This window comes from Poecilia reticulata, linkage group LG9 (assembly GCF_000633615.1).
Source record: "Poecilia reticulata strain Guanapo linkage group LG9, Guppy_female_1.0+MT, whole genome shotgun sequence".
Taxonomy (NCBI): Eukaryota; Metazoa; Chordata; class Actinopteri; order Cyprinodontiformes; family Poeciliidae; genus Poecilia; species Poecilia reticulata.
In genome coordinates, this window is record NC_024339.1 from 23107674 (window position 1) to 23134642 (window position 26969).

Genomic DNA, 26969 nt, shown 5'->3' on the forward strand with positions numbered 1-26969 from the left:
TACACAATGATATCTTTATTATGGCACATAAGACAAGTATTCACATTTATAAAGCTATGTATTTAAAGAGAATATCACCTTTCTGGCCTGAATAGGTGACCGTCAGAACTCAACGTGAGAGGATTACGTTGAGTTAGAACACTGCTGTTACTGAAATGACACTGAAATTTTAAATATTATAGTGAAATGTTTGTGCTTTCTTAACAAGAAAACAAGCAACCTCAGTAGATTTATTTCTCAATGATTTCGTCCAAAAAACTCTGAACAATTTACAGCTTTGGTGCCAGGCTGTGGTTCCGCTATCAGTGCATATAAAACAAGTAATATACATTTATGTCATAATGACAAAAAGGCTTGGAACGTTAGCGGTGTGGGACTGTTTTTCCAAAATACTCATAACTTTCCTATAAAATAAACTGAAACTACTGGAAGATAACACTTTTCTTTTTATGTAGCAGAATAAATAACAAATATTTTTATTGCTTGTTGCTTGAAACACATCTGAATTGTATGGATATCAAAAAGCAGGGGAATCTAACTTTTAAACAGAAATACATGCAGCAGAGACATGACAGAAAATTTATTTATTCATGAAAACTAGACTGACATGGAAATGGGTATAATTTTAAGTAAACATAAAAAAAAGTCTATTTAATAGCATTCTGTTTCTAAATCAACAATATAAAGCATGTATTGCTGGTCTGAACTTGAGATAAAATTGTCCCAACTTGGAGCACTGGTAGCCTTTTTGTAAAATCTATACAAACCTACTTTGTAGTAGATACAAAACGGAGATAAGTTGCATAATGCATAACAAAGAGACAATCCTGTTGTCTGCTGAGGAACCCTCCTTTCCACACTACAACAACTCTTCATAAGGATTTATACTTTAGATTCCTGTGTTAAATATAACCAAATACAAATATAAACAAACATTCGGCTAAACAGGAAAGGTGCACTGTATTTTGGATTACGTAGCACTGTATGCAAATTGAGAGGAGATGAGTGTAGTTAGCATTAATGAATAATTAAAATAAATGAGTGGCAGCTTTAGGCTTCAAGCTGTTTATTACATCAGTAGAATAATTATAGCTGCCAAAGAAAACTTGTAACAGAAACAAAACCTTCATTGTTAAACAGAAAACAAAAAACCTCAGCCGTTTCTTATGGGGCAATATACATTTTTGGTCAACGCAGACTAAAGTGACTAAAGATCAGATAATTGTATTTATAAATCTCTTTTTTCCACAGAATGGCAAAGAAATGACAGCTGAAAATGAACTAAACTCTCACATGCATTTTAAGTAATTAAGATCATAATCTTTCTTTACACGACCACGAAGTCATGCCAAATGTGAAAGTGCTAATAAATTATGACATCACGTCAAAAAAAAGTGCATCGTTTTGATCTCGAAAAACTCGCAGAATTAAATTGAAATATTTGGACTGCAGGAATGGCAGGAGAGCCGCCACTACGGCAAACAAGCTTTTGACAAACACACGTAAACCAAGATCACCCGGCTGCTGCAAACCATCCAGGCAGCAGGCCGGTAAAACATAGACGGTAAGGCATTCTGGAGAGGATTGTCTGTCAGTTTCCGGCTCCGTCGGCTGTCCTTCACTTTCAGATAACGGTCACAAGAGCAGATCTTCATTCACACTAATTTGCTACTGTTGCGGCTGTTCAAAAGCCACACCGAGGTTGTCGTAAATCTCTCTCAGCAGCAGCAAAGCCGCGTCCTCAGATTCCCTGACACACACAGATCATTTGTGTGAGTGACAGGAAAACCAAAATAGAAAATTCAGCGACATATGAGCACAACTGTAGCAGTGCAGGTATTTGTGACTCACCAGTAACAGAGGTGAGACTGGATGGCAAACAAGTATTCGTTGAAGCTCTCGATGGGTTTCTCCTGGAGCACGTAGTCGATCCGCCGCCCTCCATTCAGCATCCCCATTTCAATCTCGGGTTGTTCGGCCTGCTCCGCTGACACTGAGCACTCGGCTTCTGTGCATACTCCCGCTGCGACAGAAGGCAATACAAAGAGAGATTTTACACGAAGACATCAAACTGTGAGCAGCAGCAGCGTCCGTCTGATCTGACCCACAAAGAGAATCAAAGAGGAAAAGGGCGGCTAGGTTAGTCGTTAATGTTAAGATCATTGATAAACTGGATAAAATCCTGGCAGGTCGAAGGCTCAGACAAAAAAAAAATAATGTAGAAATGATGTTTACAGTTTGAATGAAAAATTAGTTACAACTAATCCGAGGATCTGGGATTTCAAACTGCAGTCTTGCTACTTTTAGATGCATCTCAGCTTCAGAAAACCTGAATCAAATAATTATGCTATTACCGGGATTGGAGGAAAATGACTGCATGCGGAGGAGACGAGTCCACCATGTGATCCAGGTGTGCTGGACGACGGCACTAAAGTAACTAAAGATGAATAGCCTCTGCATCACCAACACACTTCAGCAGAGCAACAACACCCAGAAACAAACCCAGTAATAGATCATAATAGAGCTAATGAGCTATTACTTTAACTTTCATTACTAATAGTTAACATAATCTTACTTTTGTAGACAAATCTCTGGTGATCCACTCTTCCCTGTCATTATCACACACCCTAGCTTGAGAAACATTGCAGACTTATCCAGTCAATTTGCTGATTCAGCAGTACTTCGCATGTCATTGCATGTGACGGTGCAGATGACAGGTAGCTGTGAATCACGCTGGGTCATTAATTCCTGAATTACCTTCTTAGCATATTAACAGGTTCTTCATCAGCCATTTCTTTGATTCAGCTTTGTCAAAACTGGGAAACACAGAAAACGTGTAGGACGGCTTGACGGCGTGAGCTGGACACCCTCGATCTAAAACATCTTAAAACTGGACAAAACAGCCGCTGTCGGATGTTCACTAGGGCCGAGAACCCAAAGAGAATATATATTATCACTCATAAGTATTATTACCTCCAGAACAAAACATAATAAATTGCACTGACACTAAACAAAATTAAATTAAAGCTACAACAATCATTTTTCACAGAAACTCACAAACATAATATAAAAACAGAAGAGAAAAAATGTTAAGAGACAGTACAAAAAGCCTGAAATGGGTATAAATATTCTGGTTATTTCGAGGAAATGAGAGAGAAGGCGCTTAAATAACAGGAATATCATGTAGCAAGTAGCAGGAATTTAGCTGGAATGTGCTTCACAGTAAGTCACAGAACATGCTTTGTTGTTCCTGAGACAGTACATGCTGCTAGCATCCCAATAGTTTTCCCAGCTAGTTCTGATAATCCACTATACAAGTAGTGACTTGCAATAATGTGGTGAAAATCCTATTTTCAACTTTCAAGAAAATCATATAACATGTGCAAATGAAAAACAATAAATTTGCTTCTAGGGATGGACAGAAAGGGAAGAAAAACATGACTGTGAAATGAACTCTTTTCTCTGAACTGCTGTACCTTAAAGACATCTAATGATCTGACAGACTTTCCTCATTACATGACTGAATATGCACCAACATGTAGGAAAATATAGATTAAAGTGAAGTCTTGCCTACAGCTAATTACTTACTTAGAAAAACAACTGAGCTCACATAAAAATGTGCTTTAGGCCAGATCCTGCAATGGATTATGATGTTGACGATCAGCGAAGCTGCGAGTGAATTGAGCCAATGAGAACCTCCAGGTGGAAAGGCATGCATGGGCCTGAGGGAGGCTTCAGTAAATTAAACTTTCAGTTAAAATGACAACTTGTTCAGCAGGTGGTAAACTCGTGACGCACAGGGAGAGGAGAAGAAGACAAGCAGCAAAAACCTGTGGTGATAATCACAACCATTACGTAAGACCCCCTCTCTGAGCATGTGCAAAGATAAAACATTGAAGATGAACGGATTTTTTTCCTCTATAAAGCTTTACCACAAGGTATCTAACAGGTAAAGACAAGGCAATAGTGCTTAATTTGCTTTGTTAGTATAGAAAGAAACTAGAAGACAAATTACACAAACTCAGGCTGTCGCCAAATCTTCAGGAGATCACTGCGATTACTCTTAGCGTAAACTGAATCATCAATATGATCAAAGTGGTAAAACTGAATTGTTTTACTTTCTATCCTGGCTTACCTTTTAGGTAAAGCCTGTGAAGGGCCTTTGGCCACTCCTGCATTCTAGTCCAAAAATCTGTACATTTGTCCTCCCTCTAAACAGCAGCAGTCTCTACTGAAACTGGAGTTCGCAGTAAGAAGGCAAGAGGCGTGCACAGCAGTAAAACAACAGAGAGGAGAGAAGGCAGCAGCATGCAGAGAGGAGTGAGAAGGATTCAAGAACAGTGGGTTGGACACCAGCATGTCCTCTCTCAGACAGCAGCCAACGTGAACCAAGTCAAACCCAGCAGAAGGGTTTGGTACCTTGATCCTCCTGGGGGGTCGTGTCATTTGTCGCTTCCCCCTCTTCCGCTGGAGGTAGTGCAGCTACTGGTCTGGTAAAGGACTGCCACGCCGTCCGCAATGATCCCAAAACGTTGTTCCTCAAATCCATACTCATTCTGGTTATGCTGTCTTTAAGCTCTACGGGAGACGAAGAATTACAGGTGAACATTAAACAATTGTTTCTGATTGTGCAGATGAACAAAAGGAAAACTGTCTTACCAAGGTGCATCCTCTTTCGGCCTTTGTGGTGCGGTATAAGCATCGGCTCCAGATCCACCTCCGAAACAATCATGGGCTCGATCCGATAGGCAACAGGGTCATACTAAATGGGGATTGAGACAACACAAGACGAATGCAGCTTTTGAGATGACAAGCTCTCATTTAAGCCTTTAAAACAGAAGTTTTCTAAATTGATATGAGCTGAATTAACATCAAATGGAGGCAACAAGCAGGTCTTGACGCTCAATTCCAGTTTTTTGCTGAAATCCGAATTTTTTACATGGTCGTTCATACTTAAGGCATATTAAACATGAAACGTTCAAAAGGTTCAATGCTAAAAAGGCAGTCTGTTCATTTTAAAAGCATTCAATACTCAGGTTAAAACATAAAACTTTGAAAATAAAAGACAGAAGGAAAAAAAAGCCAGAAATATGTTTAAAAACCTTTCCTTACTGTATTTTCCTTTTCCATGGAAAACTGCTTAAATCAAACGTCAACGCTTTAGAAACCATGAAGGGACCACAAGATACTCACTGGATGGTAGATGTTGTAGAAGCTCTTGCAGGTTGGGAATGAGTAGTTTGGATCGATGCGTTTCAGGCCTCGCACAGTCAGGAACATTCCAATCGGAGACCCAAAAGCAAAAAATGTCTCAGGATAAAACGCCAGCTGAGGGTAATCGATGCACACCTGTGGGAGTAGAGACAGGAGCAGAAATGGGAGGTAGTGTGAGAAGTTAGCTAAAGTGAAACTTACAGAAACATGTAGGTCATTTACAACTGATGGACTCGTTTCTTCAGTGAAGTCGAGAATGAAGAGATGACCACTCATGCAGCGTAATACAAACGTATGAGCACAGATACAGAGTGTGTTTTTGGGTACAACGCTTCGCTTTTTGTTTGAGCAAACTGTAACAGAGTCATGGGGATTTCTATAAAAAGCTGTCACTTCAGTTCAGTTGCCAAGATTGCACTGTGTGCAAAGGAAACATCAAGTCAGAGTGAGGTCAAGCACATCAAGAGACAAGGTCTGAGGAGAACGTGGACACCATGTGAGACACACCTGTCCCTTGGCTATGCCTCCATTGGACTTTCCAGGCAAGCAGGGAGAGGGAAAAATCAGCAACGGGTGACGCAACAAAGCAAATTCTACAGTATTCGTGTGCTTGTTTGCTACCTGTCCGATGCCGACATCAAAGTATTCGTAGTCCACAGCACCGGTGGTAGAAGGCTTGTTGTGGAGGGAGGATTCCTGGCCCGGCAGTTCTGAAGACTGGATGCCCTCACTGGTAACCTGAGGTGGACCGGACTCCGAGGTCTGATGCCCTGGTGCCATGTTATAGTCCTTATAGAGCAGAAGTCATCCAACTTTGTAAATAACACCAAAAACAAAACAGCAAATGCTAAAAAAATTTATAAAATTACTAACTGCCTGTTTCTCACAGATTTATCCATTATTCCTTACAATACATGATAAGTAGGGTTAAATATAAAAAGTAACACATCCTAAACCCTACACCTGAGTAATGGCTGACCTCTGGAAGCCTCTTCTTCCTGATGTAGTGTAAAATCTTCTTTCGGGGTCCAAGAGGAATTCCTAAATTTCGAAGATCACTGTCTTGGCAGAGAGCCTAAAGAAAATTATTTTAAAAATGTGGTTTTCAAAATTTGTACCGTATGCATAATCCAAAGGTGCCACTCCTGTATTTCTAGTTGTGCAATACTCATTTGACTTGTACAAAGATTTGCAGAAGGATTCATACCCAGTGAACTTATGAACAACCACAAAATTCAGCGTTGTATCAAATCCCATCAAATCCCAATAATTACATTGACGTGTGTGGCTGTAATTTAACAAAAGTTCAAAGTGTTTGAATACTTTTTCATAACAGTCTATGGGTTGATGCTTGTGATACCAGTGATTCCATGTCGACATTTTCTGCCAGTAGAGTTTGCAGGTACTGCTGAAGGTCCAATTTAGTCAGCATCTGCTCCAGCGTGTCACTGTTCAGAGCAGAGTGTTCTCCTGACGGTACCTTAAAAAACAGAAGAGATTCTCTTAGGAGTGTGCTTTACAAAACAGAAAATAAGATGAAGACATTCATAGTAAGTTCAATGTCATACTCCGTCTCTTGCTCTGGATCTGTTCCTCTGATTGGTTAGCAGGTCAAACAGGATCAGAGAACCTGAGTGACATCAGAGATTACACAATTTAGTAAAAAAAAAAAACTTTGCAGGTGGCACCTGCATGTGAATGTTTGTGATTCTGTGTTGGTAAAACTCTGACCCAAGCTGTGTCCTATGACAGAAACTTTTCCATCAAACTCTGGGCGTCTCTGCTTAAAGAGGGCATGCAGCCGGTTGACTTCTGAGGCCACTGTGTCCACTATTGTCTGGCAGTAGGTGGGGCTGTTGTAGAAAAATAAGTCCAGCAGAGTGTCGTTGGTGAAATGCCGGAGGCGGCTGATGCTGGGCAGAGTGATCCTTTGAATGTCCCTAAAATATGGGAAAAGAGGATGGAAACAAAAACAAGAGCACAGATTAATTATTATTATTGTTTTTAGCAGCTGTGACAGAAGTTTTTTCTTTTTTTTTTTTTATCATTTCTGCTCGTCAGGTTACGTACTCATCCACACCGGTGGCATCCCCGTGCAGAGCGCTGTGCCAGTTGACAGGAAGGAACTCAACTCGACCCACGTGGCCTTCCTGCTGCGAACGCCTGTAGTGGGAGGCCAGGAGGGACAGCGAAACACTCCGGAAGTCATTCACTGAAAACAGATGAAAATCAAACCGAGTCATTGATGCACATTTAAGAAAATTCTTGCGCAACTACACACACGCACACACACACGCACGCACGCACACACACACACACACACACAGACTCACCGCACTGTACGATGGATCTAAAGCGTAAATCACATGCTGGACCAATCCCATGTACCATAAAGACCAGGTGATCCACCTTCTCCGGTTCACCTGAAAACAAACCGACATGATGAGAGCAGGTTCTAGCCTCCTGGCAATGCGTTTGTCCTTCTTTATGATCTGACAGCTAAAGAACACACACACCCTCAGGTATTTCTACAGAAATGCTCTCCACTCCCCTCTTGACTGTACAAGGCCGTAACTGGTCCGACGGAGATGAAGCCCACTCATCCTGCAATCCTATTGGCTGATAGTGCATTATCAGCTGAGAAAGGGACAAAAACAAACGGTGAGGAGGGACCCATGAAGCTCATTTAAAAATCTTTTGTTTTGATTGTTTAAAAAGAAAAATTAAACACTTTTTTGAGCATGTTTTGCTTTACATGTGTCCTTACATCAGCATTATTTAGATAAGGAGAAAATGCATTTATCAAAAGAAAAGTAAAAAAAAAATCAATGTCAAACAGTTTTATTTCTCTGGAAAGACATTTAATTACAGGTAGAAATCAAAAATAAATGACAATAAATGACAAAAATGTCTTAAATCTGAAGCAAAAGACCCCATTCCCTAAAGCTAGGGTAATGGTTGATCTCTAAGAGGTCAACCATTACCACCTTGCCGTCTCTCACATTGATCCAAGGGAAGTTTGTCCCACTCCTTACTCTCAGCTGTGAGACATTTGAAAGGTCTATAGCATATGCAGCCCATTTCAAATCACCCTGCAGTATCTCATTGAGATCCATGTCTTTGTTTCAACAGAGGACTTTCCTTTTCTTTTATAAACCAAATAAACCACATTTTCTTTACAGCTATAAAATCCAGTATAGGATCTACATCCTGAACCTCACCTTAGGGTTGTGCAAGATGACGGTTTCTCCAGTGGGAAAGTCCAGCTTCCTTTTCCATTCATCTAAGGTCACTGCTATCATATAGGCTTCCTGAAAACTCAGCGTAGTTGAGATGGATTATTGGTGGGAGAAAATAGCATGCATGTCACAAGCCAAAGTTGGAGAGTAAAGAAAGTCTGAAGTTAAAAAAAAAAAAAAGCAAAAAAATGTATGTGAGATTACCTCCAAACGTTTGCTGAACTCCTCAGAGTAAGGAAAGAATCTTGTGTCTTTATCTCCTTTGTAGAACCAGGTGCAGCGGCGGACCTCAGCGGGAGGATGTTCCCAATAGACAGCAAAGCGCATCCTCTCCTTGATATGTACATCGTAGCGCTCCCCTTCCACGGCAACCACGATGTCCTCTTCCTGTTCTCTTACTGCAAAAAAAAAAGGGAAATTATCTATTGTTTCTATTTCAAAAAGGTTAAAAAGTAAGTATTCCAGTACTTTTTCTCTGGTAATAAATAAATATATCAACCGATTGTTAAAAAATCAGATTTTTTTCACAATTGACTAAACTATTGTACTGTATCAAACAATATTCTTCAGTAAAAATAGCTCCAAAGACAATAAAATACAATAAAAAAATACTATATTTATAAAGGCCTTCATTACTGTTATTCCAGGCTTTTTTTTTTACAACATGCCAATGACTTTTGGAAAGCATTTGTCAAAGGAAGCGATTATAACTTGACCCAACCACTGAACCTGTCGACATTTACGATTCTAGATAAATGTCGTCTAGAAAAATTATGCTTCTAGATTTTTCCTTAGTTAACTGACATTTATAGTTATATGAATTACAAATTTAGGGGGTTGAAGTTACACTAAAAATTAGGTTTAGTGCGTACCTTGGTTCTAACGTCCCATTTCAGTCATGGGTTTGATTCGGGGGAACGTTTCCTTTTCCATTACGACTGACTTAGTAAGAAACCTTAATAATCCCAGAAAGCAGACTTCAGTGTCAGCTGGGAGAGCTCTCTCTGTTGTTTCGGTGTTGCATTTCAATATTGCGCAGATACAACATGAAATTTTGTACTTTAGTTTCACACAGTACTATATTCATTCTGTAAACGTGCGTGCCCAGACACAGGTGGTGTAACTACATGTACTGCTTCACCCCTAGTAGACACTTATATAAGGACCAATTAAATTCAGACTAGAAATGGAACATTTATCCACATTTCAATTTCACTACAGATGCTTAAATATTTATTACAGTGTAATTCATCAAAAACCCACCCAGAAACAAAAGTTCGCCTGACAGGACAGTGTCCAAACATTTAGAGACAATTGCTTTAAAGGGGAGGAAGATGTGTCAACTGGACTTTGCTTCAAGGATCACAGGACTGTTTTACAATTGTATTCCCCCCCCCAACACCGATTTGCAAGGAAAGAAAAACATGCTGAACACTTCCATTATAACATAACTTTAGGTCAAACAGCTAATAGTATTTATAATGACATAATAACAGTTTATGTCTAAGGTACTTATTGTTCATTACCAGTATTGAAAGCATTTTCTAGTTTGTCAGAGTCCTCTCTACTGAAGGGATGCCAGAACTCGCTGTCATCTGCCTGACGACAGAAGAACCAGTGAGGCTGCACCTCTTGGTACGGAGGTGGCACTGACTCCATGTCCAGCATCTCAAAAGAGGAGGCAGAGGAAGGAGAAACCTCATCCAAAACAGGAGAAATCTGAAGAAAATTGAAAAACAGCAATTTGATCAAAATCTAAAAGCATTACCTGCTATGGATAGTTATTTTGTGTCTTCCTTTTTGCAGAGCGGTTCACCGGTCAACCCTTGCGGTAAGTACCATGAGAATAATCTGAACAATGTCCGCGCCCTCCTACTAAAACCCCATCAAGTGAGCTCAGACCATTACATAAAGCAAAGGGCAGTCAGGAAACAAAAGATCAGACCACCTCTGGATCAAACCAACAAAGCCTTGTTGTATTCTTCCCTTGTCTACAAGCTTTGTCTTGTCTGTTCTGCTGGTTCCAAGGTGGCCACCGCTTGTAAACAATTTCTTTCCACAGACTTTCTTATGCCTCCAAAACAATACAACCACTAATACGGCTCCTGTTTCAGCGTGCCGAACGGTAGAGCCTGCCACCGTTTGACACAACGTTAACCCACAGTGCGCAACTGCCAGATCATTCGAGTTGTTTACACTTTCCCAATCTTATTAAATAAGCATTCGCACAAAGCAGGAGTACATGTTTTGGAAAGATTGAGAAACTGGAATGTGATTGGAAAATACTTCCTAAGAAATAAATCCCACTGATTCCTTGAAAAGTTTTACTTTTTGTAGGTGCATTATTAATGAGCTGCAGCTAAACAGCTAATATGTTTTAAAGTTCTGGAAAATAACAAACTCAGGACTGGTAATTAAAAATGCTCCAGCGCAGGTGTGGGTATGTGCTGTGTTTGCTGTCCCTTATGGAGCCCTAGCCATGTCCAACATTTTACAGAGTGTGAACATCATAAAAGGAGGGGCAGCATGTGATGTCCATTTTTCTCCAATCCCCAAATAGAAGCTCACAGTTTCTTGTTTAACTTGCGGTCATGCACTAAAGCCAAAATGCTCAAAGTTACATTTGTTCAACAAAGCATGTTTTCTGGCAAAAAAAATTACTAATCTCTTTATTTCTCACGGCTTATGTCATTATTGCAACATTTACCAGTATCATAATTTTTTTGTTTGTTTAGCTAACATCATGCAGTCTGAGGCTGAACATTTTGTGAGCCTAACCTTTTACATTTTAGGATGGAAAAAAAAGATAATCAAATGAGCTTAAAGTTTTCCATGTCTGACTAAATGCATTTCTGCTTCACTTAACTCCAAATATTTTCATTAGTTCAGTAACTACCTGTAATAAGCTAATTATTTAAGCATTTTCTTGGCAATTTTACGCCTAGACAGGCAGTACATGTAGTGTCAAAACAAGAACTAATGGAGAATCCCATGTTTATTGATAATGATGACTAGAAGGTGAGTTGGGAATGTTACAGAGATGCCTTAGTATATATTTTTTCAAAACAGATTAATTAAACCCAGAAGCATCTGTAGAAAATAAAACAGGACATCTATATAAACACATTCAGTTATGGAAGCGAAACATGCTTCCATAACTTCATAAAGCATTTTGCAATCATGCAAAATGCTTTATGAAGAAGGACAGAAAATAAACATACTACAAGGTCTAAAATACAACCATTTGCATCGTTATATGAAATCCCATCTGCAGCCTCACCTGTGCCTCAGGAAGAGACAGCTCGGCCTCGCTGGCCTCAGTTGTGTTGCATGTTGCAGCAGTCTGAGTAGGGTTGTCAAAGTCGTCCTGGGTGGTGATGTTGTTTGGGGCAGCCTGAGAAAGACCCCCTCTGTCACCTTCACTGGATGACATCGGTCCGATCCTCAGCTCTTACCTGAGGGGTGGAGCACTGTCACAGGACCTGGAACAGCCATATGCGCATAGAGTAACAGGTAAACAGACGACTACTGCATTACCTGATGTTATCTTGAAAGAGCATAATAGATGGTGAAGCTGAGAAACAAGACAGATTAACAGCGACTAACACCTTACTTAGAGTTTTAACGTGAGGTGTTAACTCCTAATCGTCTGATTTAAAGCCTCCTTAACTTCTGCCCTGTAAGTAAGTGTATTGAAATGGAGGTAAACAGTTTGGTTTCGATCAAATATAAGGGACGCATTATACACCAGAGAATTTTTCGGAATAGCCTTAAACACGACTAGCTAATTTTAACCTTCACGCAAGTTTTGGCCCTAAATGTTTTAAATGACTCGGAAAAAACCCAAAACAAACATAACGTTCAGGCCACGGGTTGGCGAGTGTCATGCTAGCTGAGAAACAGCGACACAACAGCTACGTTCTTTATTTTCTTATCTTCCAGATGTTTCAACATCACGACATTAACGGGCATTAAATAACTGACAAAAACTCACCGCGACCGTCTCATATAGACCGAAAACAAACGGCTTGTGCGGACGTTATGTTGCTCGGTTTAGCTAATGCGGCTAGCTAAGGAAAGCCTCCTGTCAACTCAGCTGCTGTCAAGATATGTTTAGGTGTCGTCGGAAATACGAAAATTATAAGTCAAACGTTTTCCGACAGATTTAGCCTACAAAGCAAACAAAAACATAACAATATTAGTTAACATAAAGTACGTTTAAAATGAATCTTTTCTAAAAGTTATACGTGGAATGTAAAGGACGATAAATGCTATTTTAAAAGGAGTTGATGCAAAGAGCGGATTTTCTAAACCATTACACAACTGTACATTTTTCAGGGGGATAATATTTCACCGTAACATAAGTGGCAGATTAGTTATATAATAATAATGATAATCAACAGAAGGTGAAAACATTTAAAAACATTCACCCTTTTAAAATATTTTTACTTACAAGAAACTTTAAAGGTAACATCGATAAAAGCAAGATTGCAGGTGTCATCAAAACTGTAAATTACTCCGTACATACGCTTATTTGTGCAGTAAAAACAAAGAGTGAATGTATAAAGGGGAAAAGCCAAATTGCTGACACCCACTCCAGTCTTAAATTTAGGAAAGAAAATTGTGGGATTCATTTGCTAAGTGATTTATTCAGATTTATTTTGGATTTTAGGCATTTCACCTCTTTGCCATTTCATGTTCTTGTAGTTTGAGTATGTTACTTCACCTCGATGGGCCACTAAAAGGATGGTTATGTGATCCTAAAATATATTTATCAGCCAGAAATCGTCTTAACAATATAAATTAATTCATTTAGGCCACCATGCACAGTTTTTTTAAATGTTACAAATAATTGTGTAAGAGCTTTGTGTAAGAGCTTTGCGAAAAGACATAACTAAAAAGAAAAAAAACTGACATACAATGGCTTAAACACATTCTGAGTTAAAATGACTCAGGCAAATCTTAGACAATAGAAAAAATATATTTCTTCTTTTTGAAAACTTAACAAAAGATGGCATGTCAATAATTATTTATGCTATCTCAATAAATAATGGAAAAACCTCACTCAAATACTTTTAATTTGCTAAGCAACATTTGCATATTTCCACTGGTATTCTTGATGACTTGTCTCTTGCAGAGATTTTGAAGTCTTTGAAATGCCTTCTTGTCATCACTCTAATTTTTTGTTCCCTTCTCAGCTTCTACAGGTGTGAATAATTTAGGGCTTGTGCCATAGGATTAATGAAAGAATAATAAAACTATTTAAATTGTGCCACCCCTTAATTTTCCTCCCCCATCTGGGAACTTGTTTTATATCTGTATGGAAGCGCCCCTGGCACAGTCATTTCCATGATCAGCATAAATGTAATGAGGTAAATAAACTTTAGTCTATTTAGGTTTTTTTTTTTTTTACCTGGTCTGGTCTCGATTTACCTGTCCTACAACTACAGCTAATTTAGACAACGCCCTGCCCTACTTCTACATTATTCAAGTTTATTTTGTAGGATACCAGTGATAACAGACAGGTGACATTTGCAACCCACACATCATCGGATTTGTTCAAACTGAGATACTCTCAAGTATGTGTGTGCTGAAACATAGTAGGTATAGTCCACTAAACAGTCACAAGGAACCACATCACACACAGGTACACCCATCTGTGGAAGTTCAACCATGCCTTGTTGTATTTTCTGCAAACTGACTCAATGAACAGTGCAGCATGGTGGATCAACTTCATGTTACAGCCGAAGGATTCATGCAGTTTAAAAGATACAATATAGCTGATTTGTTTTAATAGATGCGTCTTACTGCATTATGTCTTCTTCCGACAAATTGAAATTACCTTCACAACTCAATGACAACATAAAAGCTAAAAATGCCAAAAGCTTTGTGCACAAATTTCACTTCTACTTGCAGGCTTATGGGGGAGGAGTGAAACATGCCTGAGGGAGGAAGAGTGAGTGAAGCTACAACAAAGACACACCCAGTCCAGCAAAGTTTCTGAGGCTGTCTGTGTGGAGCAATAAGAGGGTGTGGCCTTTTTTGCACACTGGGAACAGATAAGTTGAGTTTGCCTTGTAAAGAGGTGCATGAGTCACAGTCGTGAACAGTGAGCCGTTTACTTTCACTCCGCTGGACACTCTCTCTCACACTCACACATAGTCCAGCTGCACAAATCAAACACCCTTTCATCCACTCTCTCCTGCTCTAGCAGTTTTTAGACAAGACTTTTCTTAGGGAGTAAGAAAGAAGTAAAACTCCCAGCCATGAAGGACAAAGTGAAGAAAGGAGGAGGAAGGAATCAAGTCAAAACTGGTGAGTAATCCCTGTAATCGCAGGTTTTTCTCTTGTTCCTTCTTTTCCGCTTAGTGGATTCTTCTACTTTGTGAAGAATGTGTGGAAGTAGGGTGGGAGATCTGGCACAGCGCTGACGCTCTAACATGGCTGGTGCTAACTTTCTAGCCTCTTGGAGAACGTGCAGTTCATTTTTTGTGTGTTTTTAGAGCACTCTCCTGATCCTGACACATTCCTTACAAAATGGTTAACCCCACCCCTGTATAATACTGTAACAATCTAGTTATAACAATTTCAAAGAGTAGATTTATTATGAGAAGAAGGAGCAATGCTCTCCAGTGTGACTTCTTCACCTTACTGAACATTTGCCACTCCCCTTTTTTACAGAGTTGAATGACTGAATTAGGGTTCAGTGTGTGTTGGCTCATCTCCAAATTAGACTGAGTCAAACTTTTTCCTGTAAAATAATAAAATGTTGGCACCACAATAAAACTGAAAGGTGGTGCATTTAATTACCTGGATGCTTTGTGTTATTACAATTACACATAAATGACAAGGCAGTTTTTTTATTAGTTTGTTTATGATATTTTTTACGTTCTTATAATCTTTAAATGTTATCTCAAATCTCAATTCCTCAAAGTCTTTAGGGCGTCTCTCAAAGTTGATCATGCAGTGTTTGTCAAGCCATTCAACACCAACTTATGGATCATTCATGCATAAAAAACAACAACAGAGCCATGTTTTCACATTACAGACGTTTATGCATAGGTATATATTTTAGAAACGTCTTTAACCAGTGTGTTAGCAGTTTTTCACTTATATGTGTCAAATTTCTAAGTTGCTCCAATTTAAGCAAAAAAAAAAAGACACATTTTGACAAAATGAAAGCTACTGTTTTTGAAATAGATATGAGACTCTCAAAGCAGCTCATTTCATATTTTTTTCTGTTAAAATAAAGTAGCAACTCCTGCAGAGAAAAGAAAAACGATGCCTTCTTAGCTTCCAGAGGGGAGGCGCGTTCCTCCAGCCAATAGCGGCTACTCGTTGACTGGAAGCTTTCCAGTAGTAAAGCAGATCCAGATTGACAGCACGAGCAGATAATCTACTGTAGTAAAGAGAACAGTAATCATGCACAGATCAGGATTTGTTGTGTTGCGGGCCTTCAGTGTCGAATGGAAGAAGTCAAACTTTTCGGGGGTTTTGCGTCTCTTGTTACACTATACTGTCTGCCGATGTCAGATCTGGGTGTGGTTGTCGTTTCACCTGAAGATGACATCAAGGCCAATTGGCAAATGCAGCAGGTTTAGTCACAGATCAGTTTGGGGAACACGCTGAGTCCTGCTTCGCCTCTGGTTCTACATGTGTGTGTGTGTAAATCTGCAGCTACGCCCCATTTATCTTCTTCTTGGCTTGTTTTTCCCTTCCTATTCTTTTTTTTTTCATTAAGACTCTTCAAGTTAGCTGAAGGGGATTTTTGAAAAGGTCTTGATAGACAAAATAAACATTAACTACTGATAAAATCAGAGCATATCATCTCATTATATTCAAGTTATCTTTTGATACAGCTAGGTATTTTCCAGGATACATTTCCCATTATTTTCTCCTGTTTCTACAGACACTGTAATTATTCACAGTTAGTTGGGTTTCTCTCCTTCTCATAGATGTAATCAGTGCAGCCAGCGGAGACGATGCTGCTGATATCAAACAAGATGAGGGCACAGCGTTTCCTGTGAAGATCCAAGGAGCAGGAGTCGAGCCGCTTGAACTGCAGGTACGAAAACAACAGTGAGAGGCGAGACGGCATTTTGGTTTCACCTTCAGCCATAACCCACAAATTCACTTTGTTTTCATGGTCCGGAGTTTTGAGGTCCTTTCTATGTTTGTGCTGTATAGGTTAACGCATTTTGGCTCGTTCAAGATGCAATAATGGCCTTGCTGTCGAGGAATGAGGTGTGTCCACGTTCCAACTTGTCTCTCGCTCTAGCTGGGACAACTCTGGATCCCCACGCCGAGCTGCAAAGCCTTAAAGGCCTTAAAGCAGGAGCTCTCATTCGCCTGGTGGAAGGTATACTCTTTTATTTCAATTTATTTTTTCTGTGTGATTTCTTGCTGTAGCTGCACAATTGGGTAATGATTAAATCTAGTGACATGATATATTTGTCCTATTCTGGTTAGTATTTTACACCAGTATTTTAAAAATATCCTCATCCCATAAACTTTTTCACATTTTGTATATAAACGAAGTCTCCTTAAATCCCCTATTTATATTTAAGCTCCCTATTAAGTCTAACTGAATTTAAGCTATGTTACAAAGCAGAAGGGGCAGAAAATACAGTTTCTAGATGTCCAAAGCTTTTAGATAGATACTCCAAAAGACTTAGTCGTAACTAGGCCTAGTCGTAACTGCTCTTGCTCAAGAAGAGACAGGTACTAACGTCGTCAAGGGTACAGAAAATGGATTAATGTTATTATTAAAAGCTTAGACTTAGACTATCTCACCCATCTGCTCACCAGGATGTTCTGGATGCTTTTTGAGCGACGTTCATTTCACGGGTTCAGCAGACCTTTCCCACATCACTGTGACTTTCATAAAGACGGCCAGGCTACACTGGATGCTAACTAATGCATGTCTCTGCAGAGCCTTACACCTTCCACTCCGCCAGGGTCCACTTGGCTCGGGTTGTGGAACTGCTGAGAGCGTCCGGACCTCATGATGCGCTGAGAGAAGGACAATCACCAAGTGTGCTGGAGACCCTCACACACACACCGGGTAAAAATGCATGAAGAAACAGCCCACTGAAACAAGACGGCAGCAGAAAGTCACAAAACGGTTTCTGACTCATTCTGAAATGTCTCTCTGTTCCTGGTACAGACTCGAGCCTACCAAATGGAAAGAGCCTGAAGCGCTCGTTAAGCAATTCAAAGGGAGAATCAGCCAACCAGGATGGACCCCCTCCTGAGTACCTCTTGCCTGGCTCCTCAGAAAGACCCCTTATGGCCCTGCTGCCACACAGTTCTCAACAAGAGGTGGATTCATACCAGAGACTGTCTGGGAATTTGGCTTGTTTGACCCCAAGAAAGCACAAGTTTACCATTCTCCTCTTCATGCGTGTTTCACCAGGCCCCCAGCTACCTGAAGGACTTGTCTCTCAGCTGCTGGCACCCCCCACCAGGACACAGGAAGCTGCAGGGAGACTTCATGTACATGACAGTGGTGACAATAGAGGGTCGGCATTGTGATATCACATCCTGTCCCAAAGGTTTCTTCCTGAACAGGTGAGCACAGCTGCAATAGAAATTATCTTATTTTCTGACTGGGCAGCAATAATTAGATAGTTAAGTGTTTTGATACTAGAGCAACATCATTATGCAAATATATCCCATGTTTTTTAAAAAATAAACATGTTTCAAGGTTCTTTTTTTGGGTGGTGGGTGTTATCAATAACACAAAGTGATAATTGTGAAGTTGGAAGAAAGGACAGTTTTTAAATGTCTGGTGTGCATTTATTTGTGTTCAGCCATATTTACTCTGATTCTACTAAATACAATTATTAGTAAATAGAATTCACCTGTGTGTAGCTTTTGTCAATAATATCAGTTCTGTTAATTCTTCAATGTTTGTTAGAGGACATAGTTGAGCACAAAGTATAACAAAGAGTGAGGAACATTGCAGACAAGTCAGAAAGAAAGCCGGGGAGAAGCTTAACGCACAGTTAGGTTATAAAACAATATCCCAGGCTTTGAAATGTAATGAAAAGCTGCATAATGCATGGCGTGAGAGTAGAAAAAAGGGTGACGCATCTGCAAACCTTACGAGGATATTGCTGGTTATCTAAACTAACAAGTCAGACAAGGACAGCATTAATCAGAGAAGCTGCCACAGTTTCAGTGGTAATTCTCATGAAGCTTCAGCATTATTTCAGCATGCAGCTGCATTCAGGACAGTCCTGAAAGAAAATATTTTAGAAGCTGGATGACACTTGAGACTGGAGAGGAAGTTCCCTTTCCCTCAGGAGAGGACACTAAAACACTGCCAGTGCTACAACATAACAGTGTAGATCAAAGTATTTCCATGTCAGGGTCCAGAGGAAATTTACTGAGACTTCTTGTAAAGGCGATTCAATCTCACTAAGCTGGAGGTATTTTGCAAAGAAGAATGGGCAGCAATTTTAGTTTCTACATGTGGAAAGTTGGTAGATATACTTAGAAAGATTTGCAGCTGTAATTGAATAAAACATTGTATGAAATATTGCTTTAGGGGCATGCCAAAATGACCAGATTTCTGTTTGGAAAAACAATCTGAAAACCATGAATGAATTTATTTCCATTTAACAACAATGCATTAAAATGACATGTGTAAATGTTGTAAGGATATGTCTGGCTTTGCAGGACACTGCATGTACATCCATCCATGTACCAGCTGTACCCGCCTGTCCCTGCAGAGTCTCTGGTTATCTCAAATGAACAGTTTTAATGTTGTTTCACATTTCTTTTTTCTTCGTTTAGGTCTACTGACGATATGTTTGACCCTCGTCCTGCGCAGTCTACTCCAGTCTGTCACTGTCTCACCGACTTGCTGTGCCATGTCAGTCCTACTTTCAAACAAGCCTTTACCACACTCAAAAACAAGTCAGTAATATTAAATGCCACTGGATGCTGTAAGAACCGCTGTGGCTGAGCGTGATGGATATGAATCTGCATTATGTCTCTCATCCTTCAGGCCACCACAGCCACCAGTAGAGGCAATGCCCACTCCTTACCACACGCTGTGCTGGCTCGGACCTCCCTGCGCCTCTCGTCTCCAAAAGAATACTTTCAGTAGACTGGGGGTGGATGAGCAGGCGGCAGCACAGGTTATATACCACACAGCAGTGGTTTGCTGTTGATCTTAATCATAGATATATTGCATAACACATAAATATATCAGGTTTGAGCAGCTTTGTGCGTCTCACCGGCAGGCTCCAGACTGGAATGAGGAGTTACAAGCAGCCAGAGATCTTTCCCAGGGGAGTCTGGAAGAAAGGCTGCAGAGAGACAAAGTTTTGCTACAAGTAAGAAATATGCCTGTGATTTTATTTTTACTTGTGAGAGAAGTACACTTTCTAAATCTTTCTGGATTCCTTTATTGGTCCTCCTCTTTTTCACTCAGGTTAACAGTGCTTTCGTAAGGACTGTCATGCAGGCGGCTGAGACGGTCGTAGATGGATTTGTTGAGCCGGTAAATGGAAACCCGGAGGACCCAGCATTCCTTTGGAGCGGCCTGTTCATGAGCCAGGGGGCCACAAGTCGAGCGTTTGGTGGTGAGAGAGGTCGCAGGTAATAAAAGTCTAAAGTCTTTTAGCATACACGGGAGAGAAGATGCACAAAGCTGGACTTTTATGCAGACTCCACCATTGCTGTCACTCCTTGCAAAGATTTGCATGAAAACAGCACAATAAATTGTTATGGAGACTCGGTCAACCTAAGAAGAGACTCTTTGCTGCAGTTCTCTAAAAGTGAGCGTTGGAGATGTTTAGCTGCCTTACAATACACCTCGCAGTGTGTAGAGAGAGGATAAACTTTAGTTCTTGACCAGTTGTACTTGTCATATTTGCACATGATCTAAACTAATTTAAAATAAATGTAGTTCAGACTATATGAGCAAGTTTAGGAGAGTTATTATTTTCTTGTGGCGGTTTTCTGAGTCATGAATACCAATACTTATTTGTCTTAGTTAAGTGATATGCTGTTCTGTCTTCAGCACATTAAAGACAGACTTTTATATATTATGCTATGGGAACACATTTGTTCTGGAGGGACAGAAAAGCTGATTTCTGTTGATAGGGATTAATAATGAAATAAGCTATTGTCCTGCTACATAGTACTACTTTTTAGCATAATATTCATTGACGTTTTGGGTGTATCATGAAAAATTTTAAAGAGGGTGAATATTTTTTGCAATTTTAGGCATTATTGTGGATGCCAATGAGTGTGATACTCATAACACCTGCAGTGTGATCTTCTCAGATGCCAAGTATTTAAAAATGTTGAGTTTTTCCCTCTGAAAAAAAAAACTAAAATTAAAAGTTGGACTTTTAATAAAATATTTAGTGCGACATTATACTATTGTTAAAAAAAAGAGATGCATTTATTTCAAGGCATTTTACAGCTTTGGCAGAGGTTTCCAATTGAATTTTTTTGAATTTATTTTAGTATTTTCTTATCTCCTGCTTGCAGGGCAGCTCAGAGGTTGGAGCTTAAATGCGTGCAGGCTTACAGTGACTTAGAGGCGCTGCAGGGGCTGCATACTTTACCCACAGCCATCGTGGACTACAGAGGAGTGCGTCTGTCGGCCCAGGGCCTGGCCCCCGGCTTCGAAAGCTCAGACCAGGACCAAAAAGATTCTCCTGCCTCGGGGTACTTATGACCTGTCACCTATATTTGAGCTGTGTGAGACTTCTATTCCGCATTTGGAGCTAAATCTGTTTCTTCTTCTCTCCTCAGAGGTTTGCTTTATGGAGTGAATGCAGGGCCCCAAGAATCCCGTGAACGCAGACGGCTGCTGGCCTTATTGGCTCAAGCCGCCAAAAGTCTGTTCATCCAGAGACATGTTGTTGTGGCCCCCAAGGGTCACCAGGTGCCTCTGTTCACCTCCCTGGACGCTCAGGGCCTGCTGGGGGCTGATGGGAGGTTCTACCTGCTGGATGTATTCAGAAGTTTCCCAGTTGATGCCAACTTCTGTCCAGAGGAGGAAACACAAAGTCAGACAGCTGCTGGGGAGGAAGAGAGCAGCAAAAGCTGTAAAGAGAACGAGGAGAAGAGCAACGGGAATGAGAAACAAGGCTGGCCAGAGAATTATCAGAGCGCCTCTGGGCTTCCAAAGAGGTTTCCTCACAGTCTCTGTAGGCTGAGGCCAGAGCTGGTGCAGGCTTTCATTCAGCACAAGTGAGTCCAATGTGAAAGAAAACGTTTACATTTAGTTCTAACTTTATTATTATTATTATTATTATTATTATTATTATTATTATTATTATTATTATTATTATTATTATTATTATTATTATTATTATTATTAAGTTTAATATGTTTCGTTTATTTTCAGACATTGTCAATTCACCCAACGTGTGAAGGAGAAGATGGATGAAAATGGAGGATTTGAAGAATGTGCAACAGCCTGTAAGGAGTGTTTCGGCACATCCTTGTGAAAGGAAATTCAAATCTCGTTTAAGACGAAGCACACATTTTATTCTGGACTAATATGACTTTTCTCCCAGGCGACTCTCGAGCGACTGATGCCGTACGAGCTGCATGCAGAGACGTGGGCTCCGTTAGTGACATCATCTTTGAGATGCGCTTTAACCCAAATGTTTTCTCTCCAGGTACACAGATTACTGTGCCTTCTCAGGAACAACAGACAGACGATTGATGTTTAGCATACATTTCTTGTGTTTTACATTCAGGAATACATTTTCCTCCCTCTGAGAGTGCATCAACAAACCTGCAGGAGAAGCTGCTGAGAGAAGCCGCAGCTTTCATCATCACTCACCAGATACCAGACTTTGTGCGTGTCTCCAATGTTTCGCATTTCGTGCTGCAAGGAAGTTCTCTGCGACAACAAAATCAGTGCATAATACGTTTTAATGATTGTGTTTGCAGTTGCAGTGTTGCCTACACAGCAATGAGGCGCCGATGGACGGAGTATCTCTGAAACAGGCGCTACACCAGAGAGGCATCAACCTCCGCTACCTGGGACACGTGGTCAAGGCGATTTCCCAGTCAGAACACAAGGAGCAACTCAGGCATATAATGGTGTGTTTCATTTCCTCACATTTAATTCACACATTTAAAACTGTCTTATTGTGACCATTTTTTAAAATAATGTTCTTCTTTCTCCTGTTTTATATTAAACAGAGGTTAACAATAGGTGAAATTTTCACCCGCTCAGCAAAAAGAGTGTTCAACCATTTCCTACAGGTACTTTGCAGCATTCAGTAATAACTCTGATAAGTTCTCATGTCTGAAAACTGTAATACGTGATGGGTGGTAAAAGACTTTTTCCAGTTGGAAGTTTACATATATTCCCTGTCAATAGTATAACTTGTGTCAAACATTTTGGGTATCTTACTACAGGTTTCCCACAACAGTTTGCTGTAAATTTGGCCAAGTCCTCCAAACAGAACTGGTTCTCACACATCTTCTCTAAAACTGAGATCAGGGCTTTGCAGTGATCACTCTAAAACATTGACTTTTTTGTCTGAAGATACCTTGTAGCCATGTTGGTGGCATGTATTGGCATTTTGTAAGATTGTTGTTAAGCTGTTTAAACTTCCTGGCTGATTTTCAAAAATGTTGCTTCAATATTCCTGTGTAATGTTCTGCCTTTATGATGCTATTTATTTTGTAAAGTGCACCAGTCCCTCCTCCTGAAAAACACCCACACAAAATAATGCTGCCACTGGTCACAGCTACAGATTTTGTTCCAAGTCTTGCAGACTTTCTCCCTTTTACCTCCAAATGTAACAACTATCATTTGGCCTAAAACGTCAGGGTTTTTTTTCTCAGACTGATATATTCCCCCCCACCCAAAAAGGTAAATGATTCTGGCTGCATTTTAATCTGCTTTTGGCGTAATGACGTTTTCCTTTCTGAGGGACTTCAAATTGTGTTTTGGGGTTGATTCACACATTTCAAACCAAAACACTTTAATCTGGTACAAAGAACCTTTGTACCAGATTAGAGTGTATGTAAACTTCCAACTGGCACTGTAACAACCGGTGTGGTTCTCAACAGAAAATGTAGCTCAGCATCTCTTCATGTCTACGCAGGGTGTGGACGTGCCAAGCCTGTCTGCAGCCGTCAGTCATTTCCTCAGTTGTCTTTTGGTTCATCACTTCACACCCTCTCCTGTCGGGGAGGAGGCTAAGAAGAAATCACGGAGGCGTGGCCGTGGGGCTGGGGCCTCCGAGAGCACGCCCTGGAGCATGCTCACTGGATCTGAGCTGTGGAATCTGGTTTGCCAAGACGCTGTCGAAACATATGGTGTCTCTGACAGCCTTGGGTGAGAAGTCACAGACCTTGCTTGTTCACCCCCCTTTTGTGTGTTAAGCAATGGTGAAGCTAATGCTTAACCCTTGCCATTTTCTCATAGTTCAAGTCCGAATCACTTGGTGGAGAACTATGGGCTTCAAAAACTCTCTTTGCTGAGAGAATTCTGTTTAAAGACCGGAGTGCAGGTAATCAAATATTCAGTTTTGCTTCTTTGAATCAGTACTTTGCAGCTCTAAAGATGCATTCAGGATAAGACACAATGCATATATTAGAAACACCCTGAAAGCAACACAAACTCTTTGAAAACACCACTGAGATCTCTGTATCTGCACCAGCTGAGACTGAGAGACTACATCCTCGAGAACCAGAACAAAGCGCCCTTCAGTCCGGACGACATCCTTAATATCTTCCCCGTTGTTAAACACATCAAAATGCCAACTGCTGATGCTTCAAAGGCATACCGAGCCGCACAGACTTCCATTCAGAAGGGTATGTCTACAAGAAAAGAAAAAAAAAACAATTGGGTATATGTTCAACACATGCTTTTGAATGGCTCTTATGCTTATAACTCCTCCAATCTGGTGTGTAGGTCTGCTAGATCAGGCCCACGAGCAGCTGAAGGAAGCAGCTTACCTGTATGGCAGAGTGTGTGACGATCTGGACCCCGAGGCCTGTAACTGTAACAGCTTGTTGGCCAAAGTCACCTTCCTGCAGGGGAAAGCAGCTGAGGTATGCTCACAAAGCCTTTCAACGTCTGGCAGTAATGACAGAGTATTAGCAGATTTTAAAGTATTCCAGATGCATTCTCCAGTGATGGATAGCTGTGGCTGATTACTTAAAAAATTGCTTTGTGCATTGCAAAGTATTAATCCTCTTGAAATGTTTTCACCTTCTGGCACATTGCACCCACAAGCATAAGCATACTTTATTGGTGTTTAAAGTAATTAACCAACATAGAAATGAAATGAAAGGAAAATTATGCATGGTTTTAAAATTAATGTCAAGTTTACTCTAATACTGTATAATGAACAAACAGCTGCCTTGAGACGTCAGCTAGTTAGTAAATGTAGTTCCTCTGTGTGCAGGTTAATTTCAGTATAAATACACATTTATTTACACAGCGTTTCATAAAGCTTTTCATCTAAACATTAAATAAATATGGCACAACTGCAGACCTAGCAAAACATTACCAGAGAAACAGAGATTCGCAGCTCAGGAGGAAAAATCTGCTGACAGATTCTGAGCTCCACAAAACTAGTGTTAATGGATGTGTGGCAAAAAGAAAGTAATTGTTGAAAGAAAGCCAAATGTAGTTATTCTTCAAGTTTGTCACAAGCTGCATAGGGGACACAGCAAACATGTGGAAGAACCGGCTCTGGCAAGAGAAGACCAAATAAAATGTTTTGGCCTACAAGCAAAACAGTAAGAGAACTAACAGTGTTAATTACCCTGAAAGTGGAAGATGGAGCTAAATTCAGAGCAACCATGGAAGAAAACGAGCAAAAAAAATGCTGCAAGACTGGAGCCGAGGTTTTACCGTCAAGCAGGACAACTCAAAACATCCAGGGAGAACTTTTTGATCAAAGCATGATTTTGTGACCAGGTTAGCGCAGTGAACTAAATCCAATTGAGAATCGATGGCAAGACTGTATAAATTGATGTTCACAATCTCATTGTCCATCCTGACAGAGGCTATTGTAATTTGCAAACAGAATGGGGAAAAATTAAAGTAATAAAATGTAAAGTTGCTTGAGACATTGTCCAGTGGACTCCCAGTTGTAACTGCAGTGAAAGGTGGCTATGCAAATGAACTCCACACGACTCAAATTTTTAAATTGCATATTCTTCAGCTGCACAATCATGTACTAGTTTGAGATGCTCTATTACATTAAATCCAAATAAAACACATTGACAATCGTGGTTATAATCTGACAAAATTGTAAAATGTGCTGTGTATTTTTCCAAGGCACAGCACACATGACTGTATTGCTAACTTAACTTCAGTAATACATCTTGCAACACTGCTATTGTATTTGAGAGTGCACTGCCAAATATTTCAGGATGTTATAAACACTAAGAGCTACATTTTGACCGTGACTTTTTTTTGTCCTGAAGGCTCGAAGTGTTCAGCTGAAGACAGTGGTCATCAGTGAGAGGGTGCTTGGCTTTGACCATCCAAACACTATACAGCAATATGTGAGTACATCCCCACGTAGATGTTTATCATCACCGTTTACTCATCCGTGTTGTCACGGTGTGAATATTGTCACTGATGTGTGATTTATAGGCCCTCCTGGCTGTGTATGCGTACGCTGGAGGGGAGACGACCCTGGCGCAGAAATGTCTTCTCAGAGCTCGTCTGCTAATGCTGACAGTCCACGGAGAAGACCACCCGTACACCGCAACGCTAGATGTAAGTCGAATCAGTTTATTAAAGTCTAACAAAGAAGGAAGTACAGGTTTTGCTCACAGTTCGGTTTCTCTTTTTACTTGTTTTCTGGCAGAGTTGTCTTGGCCTGGTGCTGACAGAAGATCAAACAGGACAGTTCCTTAAGAATGCTCTGAAACTTAACACTTCATTTTTCGGCCCCGCTGATCTGCATACCGCTCTTAGGTATGTTAATTATAGCTCGCATTGAAAATGTGGCTGTAACTGAGTAAGTTTACTTACTGCTTCCATTTTTTTTCTGTGCAGCCACCACCTGTTGGCCCAGTGGATGTGCAGCAAAGGAGACTACAGAAGTGCTATGACACATGAGAAAGAAGCCCTCTCTGCCTTTACATCCTTGGTTCGTAGCTCTGCGATACTGAGAAAAAACGTCAGAGGGCTCCTTTTTTTTTTCTACCCATCTGCTTACATTAACTTTCTGTTCCAGTTTGGAGAAGATCACCCACAGACGAGCTGCAGCAAAGAGTTCCTGGGGACCATCACCAAGCAGGCAGTCAAAGTAGAACGCACTCTCAGACAGACAGGAAGTGAGACTGCAGAGCAAACCGTTGAGGTAAGTGTAAGAGCTTGTATATATAGATTGTCTAAAACGTGTAAAACATGCTCAGGTTGTTGTATGTTCTTCTCTCAGTGTCTAAGCCCAACATCTGAAACTATTCTGGAGCAGATGGTTCTGGTGACGGGGATCAGGAGGATTACACGCAGGTAAATACATTTCTAAACAGACTGAATGGTGTGAAATCATA

At 40.4% G+C, this 26969-nt stretch overlaps 2 protein-coding genes across 6 annotated transcripts in view; one reads left to right on the plus strand and one right to left on the minus strand.

Moving 5' to 3' along the window:
• ddhd2 (DDHD domain containing 2) lies at positions 1 to 12817 on the minus strand. Of its 3 annotated transcripts, none has more exons than XM_017306776.1 (19): positions 12448 to 12817; positions 11734 to 11935; positions 9980 to 10172; positions 8658 to 8851; positions 8436 to 8525; positions 7731 to 7851; positions 7548 to 7637; positions 7285 to 7426; positions 6946 to 7154; positions 6783 to 6844; positions 6575 to 6694; positions 6194 to 6289; positions 5836 to 6003; positions 5722 to 5748; positions 5194 to 5349; positions 4660 to 4762; positions 4420 to 4578; positions 1852 to 2023; positions 1 to 1750 (listed from the first exon to the last, which is right to left on the minus strand). In XM_017306776.1, exons 2-19 carry the CDS (start codon positions 11884 to 11886, stop codon positions 1669 to 1671), a joined length of 2337 nt encoding a protein of 778 aa, XP_017162265.1. In that variant the 5' UTR covers positions 11887 to 11935; positions 12448 to 12817; the 3' UTR covers positions 1 to 1668. The 3 variants fall into 3 exon arrangements, with proteins under 3 accessions (XP_017162265.1, XP_017162266.1, XP_008417002.1); XM_017306777.1 differs by lacking the exon at positions 12448 to 12817 and adding an exon at positions 11991 to 12079 and having other exon boundaries at positions 11734 to 11908; XM_008418780.2 differs by lacking the exon at positions 5722 to 5748 and having other exon boundaries at positions 12448 to 12812.
• Positions 11878 to 26969, plus strand: part of LOC103470371 (clustered mitochondria protein homolog) — a 16955-nt gene continuing 1863 nt past the window's right edge. The window contains exons 1-28 of one of the 3 annotated variants that reach the window (XM_008418778.1): positions 11878 to 11966; positions 14370 to 14768; positions 16409 to 16518; positions 16641 to 16812; positions 17386 to 17517; positions 17620 to 17774; positions 17869 to 18023; positions 19254 to 19376; positions 19468 to 19600; positions 19706 to 19798; positions 19897 to 20063; positions 20964 to 21143; positions 21231 to 21671; positions 21829 to 21902; positions 22001 to 22105; positions 22187 to 22287; positions 22383 to 22535; positions 22638 to 22700; positions 23552 to 23784; positions 23875 to 23959; positions 24110 to 24263; positions 24364 to 24503; positions 25890 to 25970; positions 26062 to 26187; positions 26279 to 26388; positions 26470 to 26563; positions 26651 to 26776; positions 26855 to 26928. In XM_008418778.1, coding sequence (XP_008417000.1) covers positions 14720 to 14768; positions 16409 to 16518; positions 16641 to 16812; positions 17386 to 17517; positions 17620 to 17774; positions 17869 to 18023; positions 19254 to 19376; positions 19468 to 19600; positions 19706 to 19798; positions 19897 to 20063; positions 20964 to 21143; positions 21231 to 21671; positions 21829 to 21902; positions 22001 to 22105; positions 22187 to 22287; positions 22383 to 22535; positions 22638 to 22700; positions 23552 to 23784; positions 23875 to 23959; positions 24110 to 24263; positions 24364 to 24503; positions 25890 to 25970; positions 26062 to 26187; positions 26279 to 26388; positions 26470 to 26563; positions 26651 to 26776; positions 26855 to 26928 — 3629 coding nt within the window. In that variant the 5' untranslated portion in view covers positions 11878 to 11966; positions 14370 to 14719. Of the gene's footprint in view, positions 11967 to 12044; positions 12133 to 13386; positions 14769 to 16408; positions 16519 to 16640; positions 16813 to 17385; positions 17518 to 17619; positions 17775 to 17868; positions 18024 to 19253; positions 19377 to 19467; positions 19601 to 19705; positions 19799 to 19896; positions 20064 to 20963; positions 21144 to 21230; positions 21672 to 21828; positions 21903 to 22000; positions 22106 to 22186; positions 22288 to 22382; positions 22536 to 22637; positions 22701 to 23551; positions 23785 to 23874; positions 23960 to 24109; positions 24264 to 24363; positions 24504 to 25889; positions 25971 to 26061; positions 26188 to 26278; positions 26389 to 26469; positions 26564 to 26650; positions 26777 to 26854; positions 26929 to 26969 lie in introns of those variants that run through there. The other 2 variants (XM_008418779.2, XM_017306775.1) reach the window with 2 other exon arrangements.